General features: G+C 36.2%; 1 protein-coding gene across 4 annotated transcripts in view; it reads left to right on the top strand.

Moving 5' to 3' along the window:
- GK (glycerol kinase) overlaps nt 1-12,284 on the top strand; it is a 37,335-nt gene extending 25,051 nt beyond the window's left edge. Inside the window, exons 17-22 of one of the 4 annotated variants that reach the window (XM_074905590.1) lie at nt 2,081-2,201; nt 3,974-4,117; nt 5,071-5,151; nt 6,696-6,782; nt 8,763-8,833; nt 9,863-12,284. In XM_074905590.1, the coding sequence (XP_074761691.1) occupies nt 2,081-2,201; nt 3,974-4,117; nt 5,071-5,151; nt 6,696-6,782; nt 8,763-8,806 (477 nt within the window). In that variant the 3' untranslated portion in view covers nt 8,807-8,833; nt 9,863-12,284. Of the gene's footprint in view, nt 1-2,080; nt 2,202-3,973; nt 4,118-5,070; nt 5,152-6,695; nt 6,788-8,762; nt 8,834-9,862 lie in introns of those variants that run through there. The other 3 variants (XM_074905599.1, XM_074905616.1, XM_074905607.1) reach the window with 3 other exon arrangements.
- The last annotated feature ends 1,035 nt before the right edge of the window (nt 12,285-13,319 follow it).

Genomic DNA, 13,319 nt, shown 5'->3' with positions numbered 1-13,319 from the left:
ACTTTCTCATTGTGCTTTTTTCACAATGACAGGAGTGCCTGATCCACTCTCTGGACATGCTTAACAGATTAAGTCCTCATGACACGGATAAAATATATGTACATTTTTCAGAGATATATTGTTAGTTCTGTCTCATCAGAAACAAAGTTCTTTTGTTTTAATTCCAGTTAAAATGGAAGTCTTTTATGTCCTTCAGGAAACCTTTCAAATTTCACGTTCGTTGGAGTTTTTACTTATTATGCCATTCAGTCCTAAGTCTCTGTTCTTTGTTATCCAAAGAGCTCCTTCCTTGTGCAGATGACACTTGTAATGTTTTCTTCTTCCAGAGAGCATAATGGAAAAATAAGTAATTGTTCAGTTCTAAGGGTGTACAGTGCTGTCATTAGACAAACCCTACATACTTGGATACCTTGCTCTTCATCCAACCTCAGTACAAAAGTGGGAGCAGCAGCATATCACAATTTGCTTTGGTCCTTCACCCCTTCCAGATTTCTAGCATACTTTTCATTTTTTTACTCCCTACTTGAGCGCATAGCATGATCCAACATGCTCTTGCACAGTGGTAAACAAAGCCAGAGCCTCCAACAGTATGTACTGAGATTGAGGCACTGTGCTGAAATTTTGAATGGTAAAAAGGAGCAGGTGAAACCAGCATAGACAAATGCAAAATGATACCTGTGGGGGAACTAAGTGGTGGGAGCAGTACTCATTTAGTACTGCCAGCAAACTTTGCTGCTGTGCTATGAATCCTCTTTTCCAGGTTATTACTGTATTGAACAGTGCAAGCCCATGGACAGATGCTCCCACCATCAAAACTGGCCCTTTACTATTACCTTCTCATTTTTAACCATTATTTATCCTGTGGCATTTCTTTTAGTTCCTTTAAAGATTTTCTTGTAAGAGACTGTGCTGACTCACTGTCTCGGAACAGGTAGAATCTACTAGACAACTCATCTCTATATAGTTTTTACCACCTTAGAAACATACTATTTTTTTTTTTCTTTTTTAAAAAGCATGTTGACTTTTCCCAGTAAGGATTGTGTAACTGGGTACTTTGTGAACTACAGAACAGCACAGAATGCTGTTTTATACTTTTTTTGTGGTCTATGTTATTTTCTCATTTAAAGCTGAGAAAAGCACACCTTTTTTTATTCAAATAAATTGAAAAACAGCAAAGAGGAAATCATTCTGCACTAGTTAATGCCTAACTTTGTCAACAGAAATTATGCACTAACCTTATAAAATATCAATGAGACATTTAATTGACTGCTTTTACAAAACCCTAGAAATCATTATTCTGCATTTAGTAGGTGCTTGTAGGAGAATTCTGTGGTGTTACCAGTAGCTAAGGTTTGTCTTACATTTTCAGAAAATCCTCTAAAAAGTGTATCAATAGGTATCAGTGAATTAAGTACTCCACTCTTAGTTAATTATTTATCCCTTTTAAACACTTCAACACTTTTCACTTTTTTCAGTTATCCCATGCCCAGAAGAAGGAAACATAGTTTTATAAAACATTACACTAACAGTTTATTTTTGCAGTCTATCTTGTGTAATGTAAAATTCTCAATTTTCAACAACTAATTCAAAATATTTCAATAGGCTGCTTTTTCAAAACCGTTCAATGTTCAGCAGTTCCTGCTGAAGAGTCTTCCAGATTGCCAGTTCAAATGTTTTAATTTTTCAATTCTTTAATGCATCAAATTAGAGAAATTATCTAGACAAACTATAATCAGCTAAAGGACTCTATTTAATATTACTTCTTCCTTTGTTAGCTTTGATAAATGTAGTTGTCATCAGCTCTTCTTCAAAATTCTTCTCAGACCATATAAGCAACATATAGGCTAGCTATAGAGCATCAAAGGAAAAACATCTCCTACACTAGGATCTCTGTAATAAAGAGTGCATTTGCTGTATATTAAACAAAACTGTATTGTCAGTACCTCTGTTTTGCCTCCTTGATCTATAGGGGAGGGGAATTACCTACTTAACACTCTTTAGCAAATGCTGAATTACCAGTATTTTACACTCAGAGGATATGGATTTCTCTGCAATTAAATCACAACATATGTTACTCAAGATTTTAGATGCCATGAACAAGGACTGTGGGATACCACTAAATCAGTTACAAGTAGACGGAGGAATGACCAATAACAAAGTCCTCATGCAACTCCAATCAGACATTCTTTGTATTCCAGTAGGTAAGGTGAAATTGTAACTTCTATTTTCTTTTTAAAGCTGAAAACAGTATTGGTTTGTGAGGGCAAATTGTATGGCTTGCTTTGTTGCTGCTGGTCTTTTCCTACTGCTTGAGAATGTTGGGGTTTTATTCAGAAAAAGTTTTTAGATCTTGCATCCAGTTTTGAGATTTGCTTTCATAAGAATCACTTATTTCTTGTGTTGAAATATTACAGGACTATGATGGTATTGAACTTTAAAGTTGTTATATCAACTTCCAAACATCTAACAATTTTAAGTTGGTTAACTTAACACTGTCTTACAATGTGTTGGCCCTGAGAATCTTGCTCGGAGATAAATCAGAACTTTGCACCTGCACTGCTAATGTTTGTTCTAGCATTTCAGCAAACAGCAAATACCCTATTTTCTGTCCCCTTTGCCTGCACAAGCCTTTGATTTCATTTACAGTGTAAAAGAAGACCCAATAAAAAAAACATTGTTCATTCTGTTTCCTCCCACAGCAGCAATGAAGAAGGGAATAAACATTACAACAAAAGTGGGAATCTTGCATCCAGTTTTCTTGGCATGCATAACACGAAATAAAATACAAGCCCAAATGGGATTGTTCTTCTTTGAAGCAAATGAAAGTTTGCAATACCATTACTCTGATCCAACAGTATTTTAGAAATGAACATATAACACTTCTTTCACAGAAGCCCCCTAGAATAATAAAAAGGAGTTTTAGCTTTTTAAGGATGTGTTTCAATACACTAAGGCACTAAGGCTCTTTAGATACCTCAATTGAAACCTGGAACATTTCAGTGTCAGTGAAAAGGGTGCATCTTTCTGAACACCTGTAGCAGATCCCAAGTTGCTGAGTATTGTAAGCTATACATTAACATTCTTAAGGATGCAGTGTGTCACTGAGTATCATCAGGTTATTATGCACCTTCATCTATACTGAAGACTGATATTTGCTGCATAAATGTAATAATCTTGCCAAATATGCTGCTTCTAGAAAATCATTTAGAAAAAGCACTGTGTTGTCTCTTATTCATAAATGTGAGACACTTCACTGGAAAGTTTTTAACTCGAGAGATGTTATAGCTTGCCTTTGATAATACGTAAGACACAAGGGTCATACAATCAGTGCAGGTACATAATTAGCAGATGAAAGGATATGATCAATAAAATCAGATTTTAAAGGATCCTCTGCCTGAAGCAGAGAAGCAGGCAGTTCTAGAGTTAATGGAACAGATTTCCCATTGACATCTTGGGGTCGTGATGGTCTTGTACAGCATTTGTGGAAGGCAAACCATCTAGTAAGTACAAGTGTGTAGCCTCTTTTAAGATGCCTTTTCTAAATATAAATGCTTTTAATAACACTATCTAGAGCATGGGAACAAGACTGATAACTTAGCCAGTGATCACTGCTTTGAGGAGGGAGGGAGAAGACAAAAATTTTGTATATTATTAACAGGAGTACACTAAGGAAATGGATGGTTGGGATCAGCAGCTCTGCACATGGTATGAAAATGGGCAATTGCATGATTCGTCCTGAAGGAAATAGTGATCTGAGATATTTCAAAGACTTGGATGACTCATAGGTGAAATTAGCCTCATAACCATGTGAATGGCAGTAAAGTGTGGTTTGCAGTTGGAAAACTTAAAGGAAGCATATAGCAGTTGTAGAAAATATATGTCATTCTAGATATATATGTAAATATTTAGTTCTGATGTCATCAAGGTGACTTTCATTAAAAATCATCATGGTCTTTTCTGTGATTTACTTCAGTAAAGCCATCAATGCCAGAAACAACAGCTCTAGGAGCTGCTATGGCAGCAGGAGCTGCAGAAGGAGTTGGAATTTGGAGTCTGAATCCTGGAGATTTGACAGCAGTGACATGTGAACGATTTGAACCACAGATCAACCCAGAGGGTAAAACCCTTTCGTATATCTAAGAAAATGCAAAAAATATTTTGTGTCCGACAGATCAGGGTTTTTCTTTGTTGCAGTCTAACATACTGATATAAAACCAGCTATATATGAATATCCTCACAAATGTTGAAGGTCATCTTTGTAGTGTTTGGTTTAGAGAAAAGTGCATTTCACTTGTCCGTTTATTGACTAGTAAGATTGGAAAATGGTTAAAACAGTGTTAAGTCCACAGGGGAATGTGTTGGGGTTTTTTTTCTTTCTCCTTTTTAAAAGAAGCTTGGCACTAGGCATTGCAGTTAGTAGCTTTTGATTTATAGCAAATAAAATCAAAGAAATCTTGAAAGGTTTTCACTGAGAAAGATGACTCCTAAAGCTCTTGTGCATTTGTAAGTTTTCACAGTTGTAGAAAGGACAGACTTATGTGAGACTTGCTTTGGCTTTAAGATGAATACACTGATCATTGGTTTTTAGCTCTTTTTCATCAGTTCTTAAGTACTTCTAGAGATGGAAAGCACAAACTTGACATAATTAATCCATATGCAAGACAAATGCATTTTTGTCTTTTAAATTACAGATTTTTGTCTTACCATTTTGATTGTAACTGCTGTAATCCCTACTTCAGGGCAGTATTTTCAACACTGAAGGGCTTCTACATGAATAGCAATTGCTTCATTTTTGTTCTACTCGTTAATCTTATTGGCAAACATGCAGAAAATTGGTTTTAAGGTTTATTTCTCCTTACTGTACATAACTGTAGGGTTTGGGGTTGTTTTGTTTGGGTTTGTGGGGGGTTTTTTTGTAGTCAAAACAGCATTTTATAATACTTGTCTGTGCAAACTATACTGGGCAAAAGTAGAAAGCTAATATCGTAGTCAGTCTTTGCTTCTTAAATACTTGTAGTTGTATTCATATGCATTGAGAGGCTTTTCTGTTTGCTGATTTCTCAATTTCAGAAAGTGAATTTCGCTATGCCAGATGGAAGAAAGCTGTGATGAAATCTATGGGCTGGGAGACATCTGAAGCTCCTTCAAATGGTAAAACAGAAATTAATGCAGGTCAAGTATTACTAATTAGCCAGTTAGCCTAGGTAGTTAATCTTGAGTTTGGTGACCTTTTCTGTTCATACCATCTCTGGACTATTCCAATGATTTAAAAATTATTACTTATAACCACTGTGGAAACAAAGCAGGAAAATAGATAGGTCTTCATCTTGAAAGGAGGGCACAAGCAATATCTTGTAAGGCTCTAAAAACAGAGGACATGAAAATCGAGACTAACTGCAGGTTTTGCAGAGTGGCATTGATTTACAAAAGAAAAAAATCTTACCTAGAAGAAGAGATACAGCACAATTCTCAGTGCAGGGATTTAATAAACTTTCTCACACTATAATGTCGTGTTGCAAGGGAAAAAAGTTTCATCTTGTGATTTTTTCTTCCTATATCTTGCCTTTATTATTTGCTGTATATGGAGGAGCGATTGGTAGCCACATCAAAATCTGTTTGACCCATGAGGGCTAAGACCAAGAAGTTATCATGAAGTGAAGAATTGCATAGACCTATTGTTCACACAAAAAGAATATGGAAACACTTTTGAGGGACTGAACAAGGTCTTTCATTTGAAGTAGAGGGCTTTTCCATCTGTCAGGTTTGAATTAAATAAAACCTGCAGTCTTCTATGATCTGTAATTTGAATTTATATTTCAGCATTATTTCTGGATAGGTTTTTAGCCCTGAATTATCATAGAACACATCAATAACGGGCTTTATCTTCATTTCATTTTCCATTTGCTGGAAAAACTATTAGAATGAAAAGTGTTAAGTAAAGAATCCTCAAAATGTAAACTCCCCCTACAATCCACAGTTGCAGCCCTCAAGCTGCATAAAGTCTCTTTATTCTTGAAAGTTAAAGCTAAAATTTTCCTTTTACCATCCCATATGTTGGTTTCAGTATTTTATTTAACACCATGGTTATACAAAGAATTCTGTCAAGGCTACTTGGAAGGGAAATAGGAAACTTAGCATAAGTAACAAGATTCACTTCAGTGTTGTCTGTTATGATTTAGTAGTCTTATATCTAAACTCTCTGTTATGCATCCTAAAATCCCAAGTGCTTGATGTGTATCTTATATATCTTTATTTCCTTTTGAAGGATAGAAAATTCTGCCTTGCAGAAAATAAAACTAGATCTTGTTCTTCAGCTCATGTGAAAACAGATACGTTTATCAAACCTTACCCTCAGTGATTATGTTTAACACCAGGGGGAGAAATGTTATTTTCCTTTGTTCTTGCTTTGAAACTTTGTCTTCTGCCTGCCAGGAGCATTTAAGATTGAAGAATACTAGAAATGGGCTCAACCTAGATAGTACTAACAGTGCAATTTGGATTTGAGCTCTTATACTGAGAGCCTGATTTGAACTGTTATGGGGGTTATGCATAATCCTTTTTAGTTTTTCTCCAGATGTAACTACATTTGTTACTTTTTGCTGTTCGTATGATTTTTAACACATTTATTGCAATTTATATATATATTTTTCTTTTGATTTGCTTGACTGGAAACACCCTCCTCTGGATGACATCAGGTGACACTAGTATCTTCTGTAGTCTGCCTTTGGGTTTTTTTATTATGAGTAGCATGATAATGTTAATCGGAGCAAAGTACGTCTCAGGTTAGTTACTATTTGAACTAGATCACTTTAAAATCTGTCTACACTAGTTTGTATGTTGGGGGTTTTTGTATTTCATCTGTTTATTTTTAGCAAAAATGACTGATGCTTTTTGTTGTTCATGCACACGAGGGTTTGAGGGTGTGAATTAGGTATATGGTACCTGAGGGAACCAAGTTAATGCCGTCTCGAATTCATCCTCATGTGCCATGAAATTCATAGCTGTTAGGTGCACATGAAACCTTGAAGTCTCCCTTCCCTTTGTCTAGCTATACAGACTGTACACAGTTTATAAAAGGCATATATGTTGGAACAGCCTAGCAGTTCTGCATAACGGTGTGCACTGCAGTTAGAATAAGGTTCCATCCTTTATCCTGTATTTCTTCTCAACATTTAAAATTATTTTGAGGATCTTGTTTAAATAAAGCAAAGACTTTTCTTGTCCCTGAAAGGCTTCATGCACCCCTTTCATTTTTCTGGTCCCCTTGGAACTATTTGTATGGTTAGAAATCTTCATCAACTAAATCTATAGAATATTCTTTTTATACTTTGCTCTTGATGGATAAGTGAATTCATTTTGTGTAAACAGAAGAGACTCTAAAAGGCCTATTTGTGAAATGAGGGAAAGGGACTGTGTGCATATGCAATGAAGATGCATCTTCAACCTATTAATATATGTTTTATTTTAAAAGTAAGTTCTTAATATGGATGATGGTGTTAGTTACTTATACCAGAAGTAAGACATTTCATTAAGATATTCCTATGGTAAGAAAAATAAGTTTATATGGTGATGTCATTCGTTCTTTGTTGTTGTGTTTCATAATTTCATTCCAGAGAAAATATTTTACAGTATAGCCATTGTTGCTGCTTATTAAGCTTTTTGGGAGGGGGTTTTCTTTCTTTGTTTTGCTTTTGGCGGGATGGGCAGGGGGGTGTTAATTAAATAGACAATTGAGGACTCTAGCATGCTCCTGTGATATTGTGTTTGTATTTTGTTTCTACTCATTCAGCCTGAATTAACTCTTCAGTTTTAATTTTCCTTGCATGGAAGAGACTGTCTGAGCTTGTAGGAGAGTTAAAATCAAACTAAGCAAATGCTAGTCAAAAATCAAACCGAACAAATGGATTGATAGTGATTTACTAACTCTGGAATGTATCTGTGAATAAGGACAATCTTGATTATGAAAAATAAAATAAAACCAGCTGTGAATAAGTGGGTAAATTTTTAACAAGCTGAACTAATCAACTTAAATACTCATTCCAGGTCAGGTTCTTCATCACATGGAGGATACCTAAAATTATATAAAGATCAATGTTAAGTGGGCAGATAAGCAACTTAAATTCTGGATGTTTATTGCTTTTTAAAAATAACTAATCAGTAACCTACATGTAAATATCTAAACTTGCACTGCTGGAACTCATTAAAAAAAGATACGTTTTTTTTCTCCCTTCTCTAAGCTTGTCAGTTCCTTTCTGACTCACAAGTGGAAAACATACTCAACTCACTCTGGCCTTCAGAACCCATTGTCATCCTTGTTTTCAGATAACAGTAACTATTGATAAAGTTATATATATTACACATACTGTATATAGAGTTACTATATATATCAATATAATTACTCTATGTACCACTATAGTGGTATATTATTTACACGGTATAAGCCTGGACACAGGAGAAGTTGCAAGAAATTTCCAGCTTTTACTTGTTTTTAAAATTATGATGTCTAAATAGGAATAGCATCAGTAATGATACGTACAGGTTGTAGTCTTGCTCAGCTGTGTGTTAGGATAGACCATGATGTATAGAGACTGTGTTGCTGATTGGAGCAGGGCTGCTTCCCCTTTAGACATTTACTCTGGTAAATATCCTTTTGCTTTTAAAAGTTGCAACTAGCTGACGAGACTTTCCTTCTAATTCAGTACAGGAACTTCATTAATTCATTACATTTTATCTTTTAATGAAACACTGGAACTCCATCACAGTCATCAGTATAGTTGGTTCGAGGCTTGAATCTACTGAGAATTGAATTCATCCTTCATGTGCTGAAACAGCAGTAAGTCTTGCATAGCAACAGTGCTGTTGTTGAATATGTCTCTGTAGGGCAGGGCCATGATTTTACAACTACTAAAAGGCGAAGGAAAAATCTGCTGTGGCAGAGAACACTAACATGGCAAAAAAAATTTACAGAACTGCTGAACTAACTGCCTTTTCATGCAGCACCTGACTGAAGGGCAATGCTGTATTTCATCGTATCATTTCAAAATTTCATCAAATCAGGTCAATTATTTGTACCTTATTTTATGATCTTCATTCTTCTTTTCCAGGGGAAAAAGGGCCAATATTTTGTTCTATTTCACTATTGAACCAAGTTGTATGTAGCAACTGGAGTTCTTAGGCTAAGATTCTGATTTTTACACTAGTTTGGGAAGTGGACATCTGAGAGATTTCAACATATGCTGTAGCTGTAATTTTTGGGGGGAGTTAACTGAAAGTGGTACTATATTTTATTAGATTCAAATTTAAAGGAATGCCTTTGCATGCTTAAATTCGCACCTCTAAGGTACAAGTGGTGATTGGTTATATACAGGATCTTATGTGACATCTGGGGTATAAAGTTCTTTGACTTTATTCTCACAAAAAAAAGTGTCAGTGCTGGTGGTAATACGATATTCCTCCAGCTTAAATACTCTTCAGGAGTTTTTTCTGAGATTCTATTTGTCCTTTTTAGTTTCTTGTGTTGTGATAGTTACTGCCAAATTGCATGCTAATTTACATCTAGGGATCACTATGCGGTTCTGCAAGTTAGTTGCAATATTACCCAAATTTCTGAAAGCTGAGATCACATTCAGCAAAAAATAAGCTTAGAGTATCTTCCTTCAGTTCTTCTACTTGTTAAAAATTTACCCATCTTAATAGTGTGGTCTCTTCTCCTACTGTATGCAGATCCCACACACTGAAGTGCTGGCTTATCTGGTGTTGCTGGTTATACTGAATTCCTCTTACAGCTCAGCTCTGTTATAGAGTGTTATTAAAGTTTTAGAGTAAATTCAGTGTTGCTAATGCACATTCTTTCTTATTTAAGGTACTGGTAGATGAGACTACTTAGTGGACTCTCTGGATGCAGCTGATTGTTTTGTTTTGCCTGAAGAGATTCCACCACCAATGTGATTATACTACTTGTGTGACTAAATCCATTCATGAATCCATCTGTTGCCAGTCTCTGAGTAACCTCCCAATGGTACACTGAAACTTAAGTCTTCAGCCCTTCATTACTCTGCTCCCTTCCCCATCAACTCCAACTGCACTGCAGGCCTTTGCATGGAGTATCTCACATCATCCTCTAAAACTTCACAAGCCCTAGCTTTGTTTGAGAAAGTTGATATAAAAAGCTGTGCAACTTCTGAGGTAATGTCAAATGTTTAGCTATCCTTTTCAGGGTCTGGTACTTTATACAACACACTGCAGAAGGTTAATGGTGCACTACAGAACTTTGTAAGCATCTTACAGTTCTTCCAGCTGCTGTGAATTACCTTTCGTATGTCTGTGGTTGTCAAAGATATTTTATTGTAGGGGCTACTGGTCTGAAACACCTCCAGTGGTACAAACCTTTTAGGCACTATCTCAGAATGTATTGTCAGTAGCTCACATTGCCAGTGTTTGGCAATGGTCCACAAAGTACTGTTGAAATGATCAGTTACAAAGTGAAAAAGTTTGATTTGGCTTCTGGCCTATACAGTCAGTTTGCCCATTATAAGTATTTAAGACACTAAGTCCTATGGCTGTACCTTTAAAGAGATAGGGGTAAGAGAGATGGGTGTTTTGTTTAAGGCTATGTTTCATGGTTTTGTGCTTTTGTGTTAGTTTGGAAAGATAAATTTGATACAGCATGCTATTGACAGGGCAACTTCTTGCTCCTCAGCAACTGCTAACTCTTAAACTGCTCTGTACAGTGCACTTTTGTTGACCAATTCTTCATATATTCTGTCATTCTGCTTAAGGATATTTTAGTGACTATTTGTTAAACTTTCAAAAGTTGAAGCTAACTTAGTTTTCCTTAAGGAGGGTCCGCTTCAATTTAAGCATTTAGTATATCTCAGGGACCAAAATCTCCCTTTCAGTTTCCATGTCCATAGTTTTAACAGCAAGTTGATGCAAAACATGCTGGGAAAATCCAAAACCCTGGCTTGGAAGAGTAAGCACTTGGCACCCGAGACAGGCCACTGGAATTCACAGGCAACATGCGTGACAACTGAGTTGCGTCCACTTTGAAACCTTTTGTCCTCCACAGGTAAAGGAGTGAGGCAGCAATATGATCAGCTTTCCTGTTTGTACCAACAGCATGACAAATGCCAGCCTTACTGGTTAAGTAGAGAAAATATGTTCTTGTGTAGTAGATCAGTATAGAATGATAGTGAGGTTAAATGTGGGAACAACATGGAGAATTTAAAAGATGTGTTTAAATGCACTAGGAGTTAAAGGGAGCATTTTGTGTGTGTGTTTATTCTTAAAGATTTTTGGTTTTAAAAAAATAGTCTCTAACAAAGTTTGATTTTCTTTGTTAGACTGATTAAGTTTTTAAAAAGATGTTAAATATGTGTGTCTGAAGCAACGGATTGCACAGAATTTCAGGTCTGTATTTAATATCTTGCGTATTAATTGCCTTTTTATTATCAAGTGCAATGACCTTTGAAAATGTGACTTTTAGTTAATAAGTTAGAGAAGGAACATTTTTCGTCCTGTGGTTGCATGTATAAATTCAACAGAAGGGATTTTTGTGCACAGGTTAAAATACAACAGCATCATTCAAATCCCGTATCTCCTGTATATACTGAAATGTGAGGTGTGACAACTAAAATTTCTGGGTTTTCCAGTTTGTACTGGAGCAGTGAACAGAGAGTGAAAAATGAACACTAACCTGTAGGAAAATCCTCATACTCTTTACCTTCACTTGGAGCTGTTGCTGATCCCACCTTACCCCAGGGAACAAAGTAACAGCCGCCTTTGGAGCACACAGGGCAAGGGCAGCACACACCTCAAGCACTGGACTTCTGAGTAAGATTTATTGCCAAAAACACTGAAGCACTGAACCTGGGAACGATTAATGTTGAAGTGTTGCCTTTGCCAAAGATGTATGTGGTGGGAGGGAAGGGTAGCACATAGGAAGTAGGAGAGGGAATTTTTGCTGCTTTTCTGATTTATCTTTTACTGGGAAACACAATTCCTGTTACTTTTTCACTGAGTAAAAATAATTATTTTCAATTGCTGTTGCAAATATTTTTTAAGAATTTCACACCACTGTTAACTTTCTACCAACATAGTTGAAATATATTGTAAACTGTGTGTTGGGGGGAGGGGACAAACTATGGAAAGTTAGCTTTCTGTGAAGCTGTGATTTATTTTTTTCTATAAATTACCAGATTTATAAATTCTTACTTGAGAAATGCATTAACTTGGTATTAAAATACCATAAATAAATTGATGTAAGCTGTCAGTTTATTCTTGCACATTATCTTTCAGACACATTTTCATTAATGTTTTTTACATGAGACGTTAGAATACACTGATGCATGTTAAACAACAGAGCACCTTCTTTAAGTATCACAGGCACATGCTTTAGCTTGCTCAGATATATGGATCAAATACCTGCAGTGCTGTGTTCTGCTTTTCAGTGATGTATTCGGTTTCAAAGACTGGATTAGAAATTACACTTTCTCAAGTCCCTTCATATTCAGGAAAAAGCAGGAAGACACAAGTAAAACAAGAAAAAGGAGCACCGTTGTAATTCAGGTTTGATCTGAAGGTCTCAAACATTTCTTGGTGGGGCCAGCAGGCCAGATGTTTTTTTCTCTTACATTGTGGCCTGGTAGTTGCTACAGATTAAAAAGCCATTATGAGTTGGAGGAAGAAATGTTAACGGAATATTGCTGGGGGCACTAGCTAGGAGCGTAAGGTATTTGCGTTATTTTAAGAAAGAAGCATGGGTGGGGGTGCATGTGGAGGGTAGAAGTATGGAGTGTGCCTGCCAGATTCTTGTTTGTTCTGTCCCTGTGTAGCTCCCAGCTGTATTCTATGCATCCAGCACTGCATAATTATACCAGGGATTTAGCCTTTGTCCATAGTCTTTACAAAGTCTTTAGTCCTCTGTATCGAAATCAGTTGTGTGAGTTAGAAACGGCCCTAACCCCCCCCCACCCCAAAAAAAAGGCGTTTAAATACCAGCACAGAAACCTTAGGTAACATGTTATTATTACTCAATATGAGACTTCTTCCTCCGCTCATGAGACTCTAGTGTCTTCCTTTCACACGGCAAAATTACAGCCTTGCCCTTGGCTGCGCTGCACAGGAGCGTATTCAGATTGCACAGTTCATCAAGCTGGAGTATTATGAGAACTTTATTAATGTAATCAGTGCCACAAATTTATATGTATAAAAATTTTTGTTCAACAACAGCTAATACAACATTTAGTCTATTAGTGGAACTCTGTACAAACAAGCTTCTTAATATCCATATCAGCACCCAAGCTATAATCTTTCCATCT

Source organism: Athene noctua, chromosome 1 (assembly GCF_965140245.1).
Source record: "Athene noctua chromosome 1, bAthNoc1.hap1.1, whole genome shotgun sequence".
In the NCBI taxonomy this organism is placed as follows: domain Eukaryota; kingdom Metazoa; phylum Chordata; class Aves; order Strigiformes; family Strigidae; genus Athene; species Athene noctua.
This window is presented reverse-complemented; position numbering and strand designations above follow the sequence as displayed.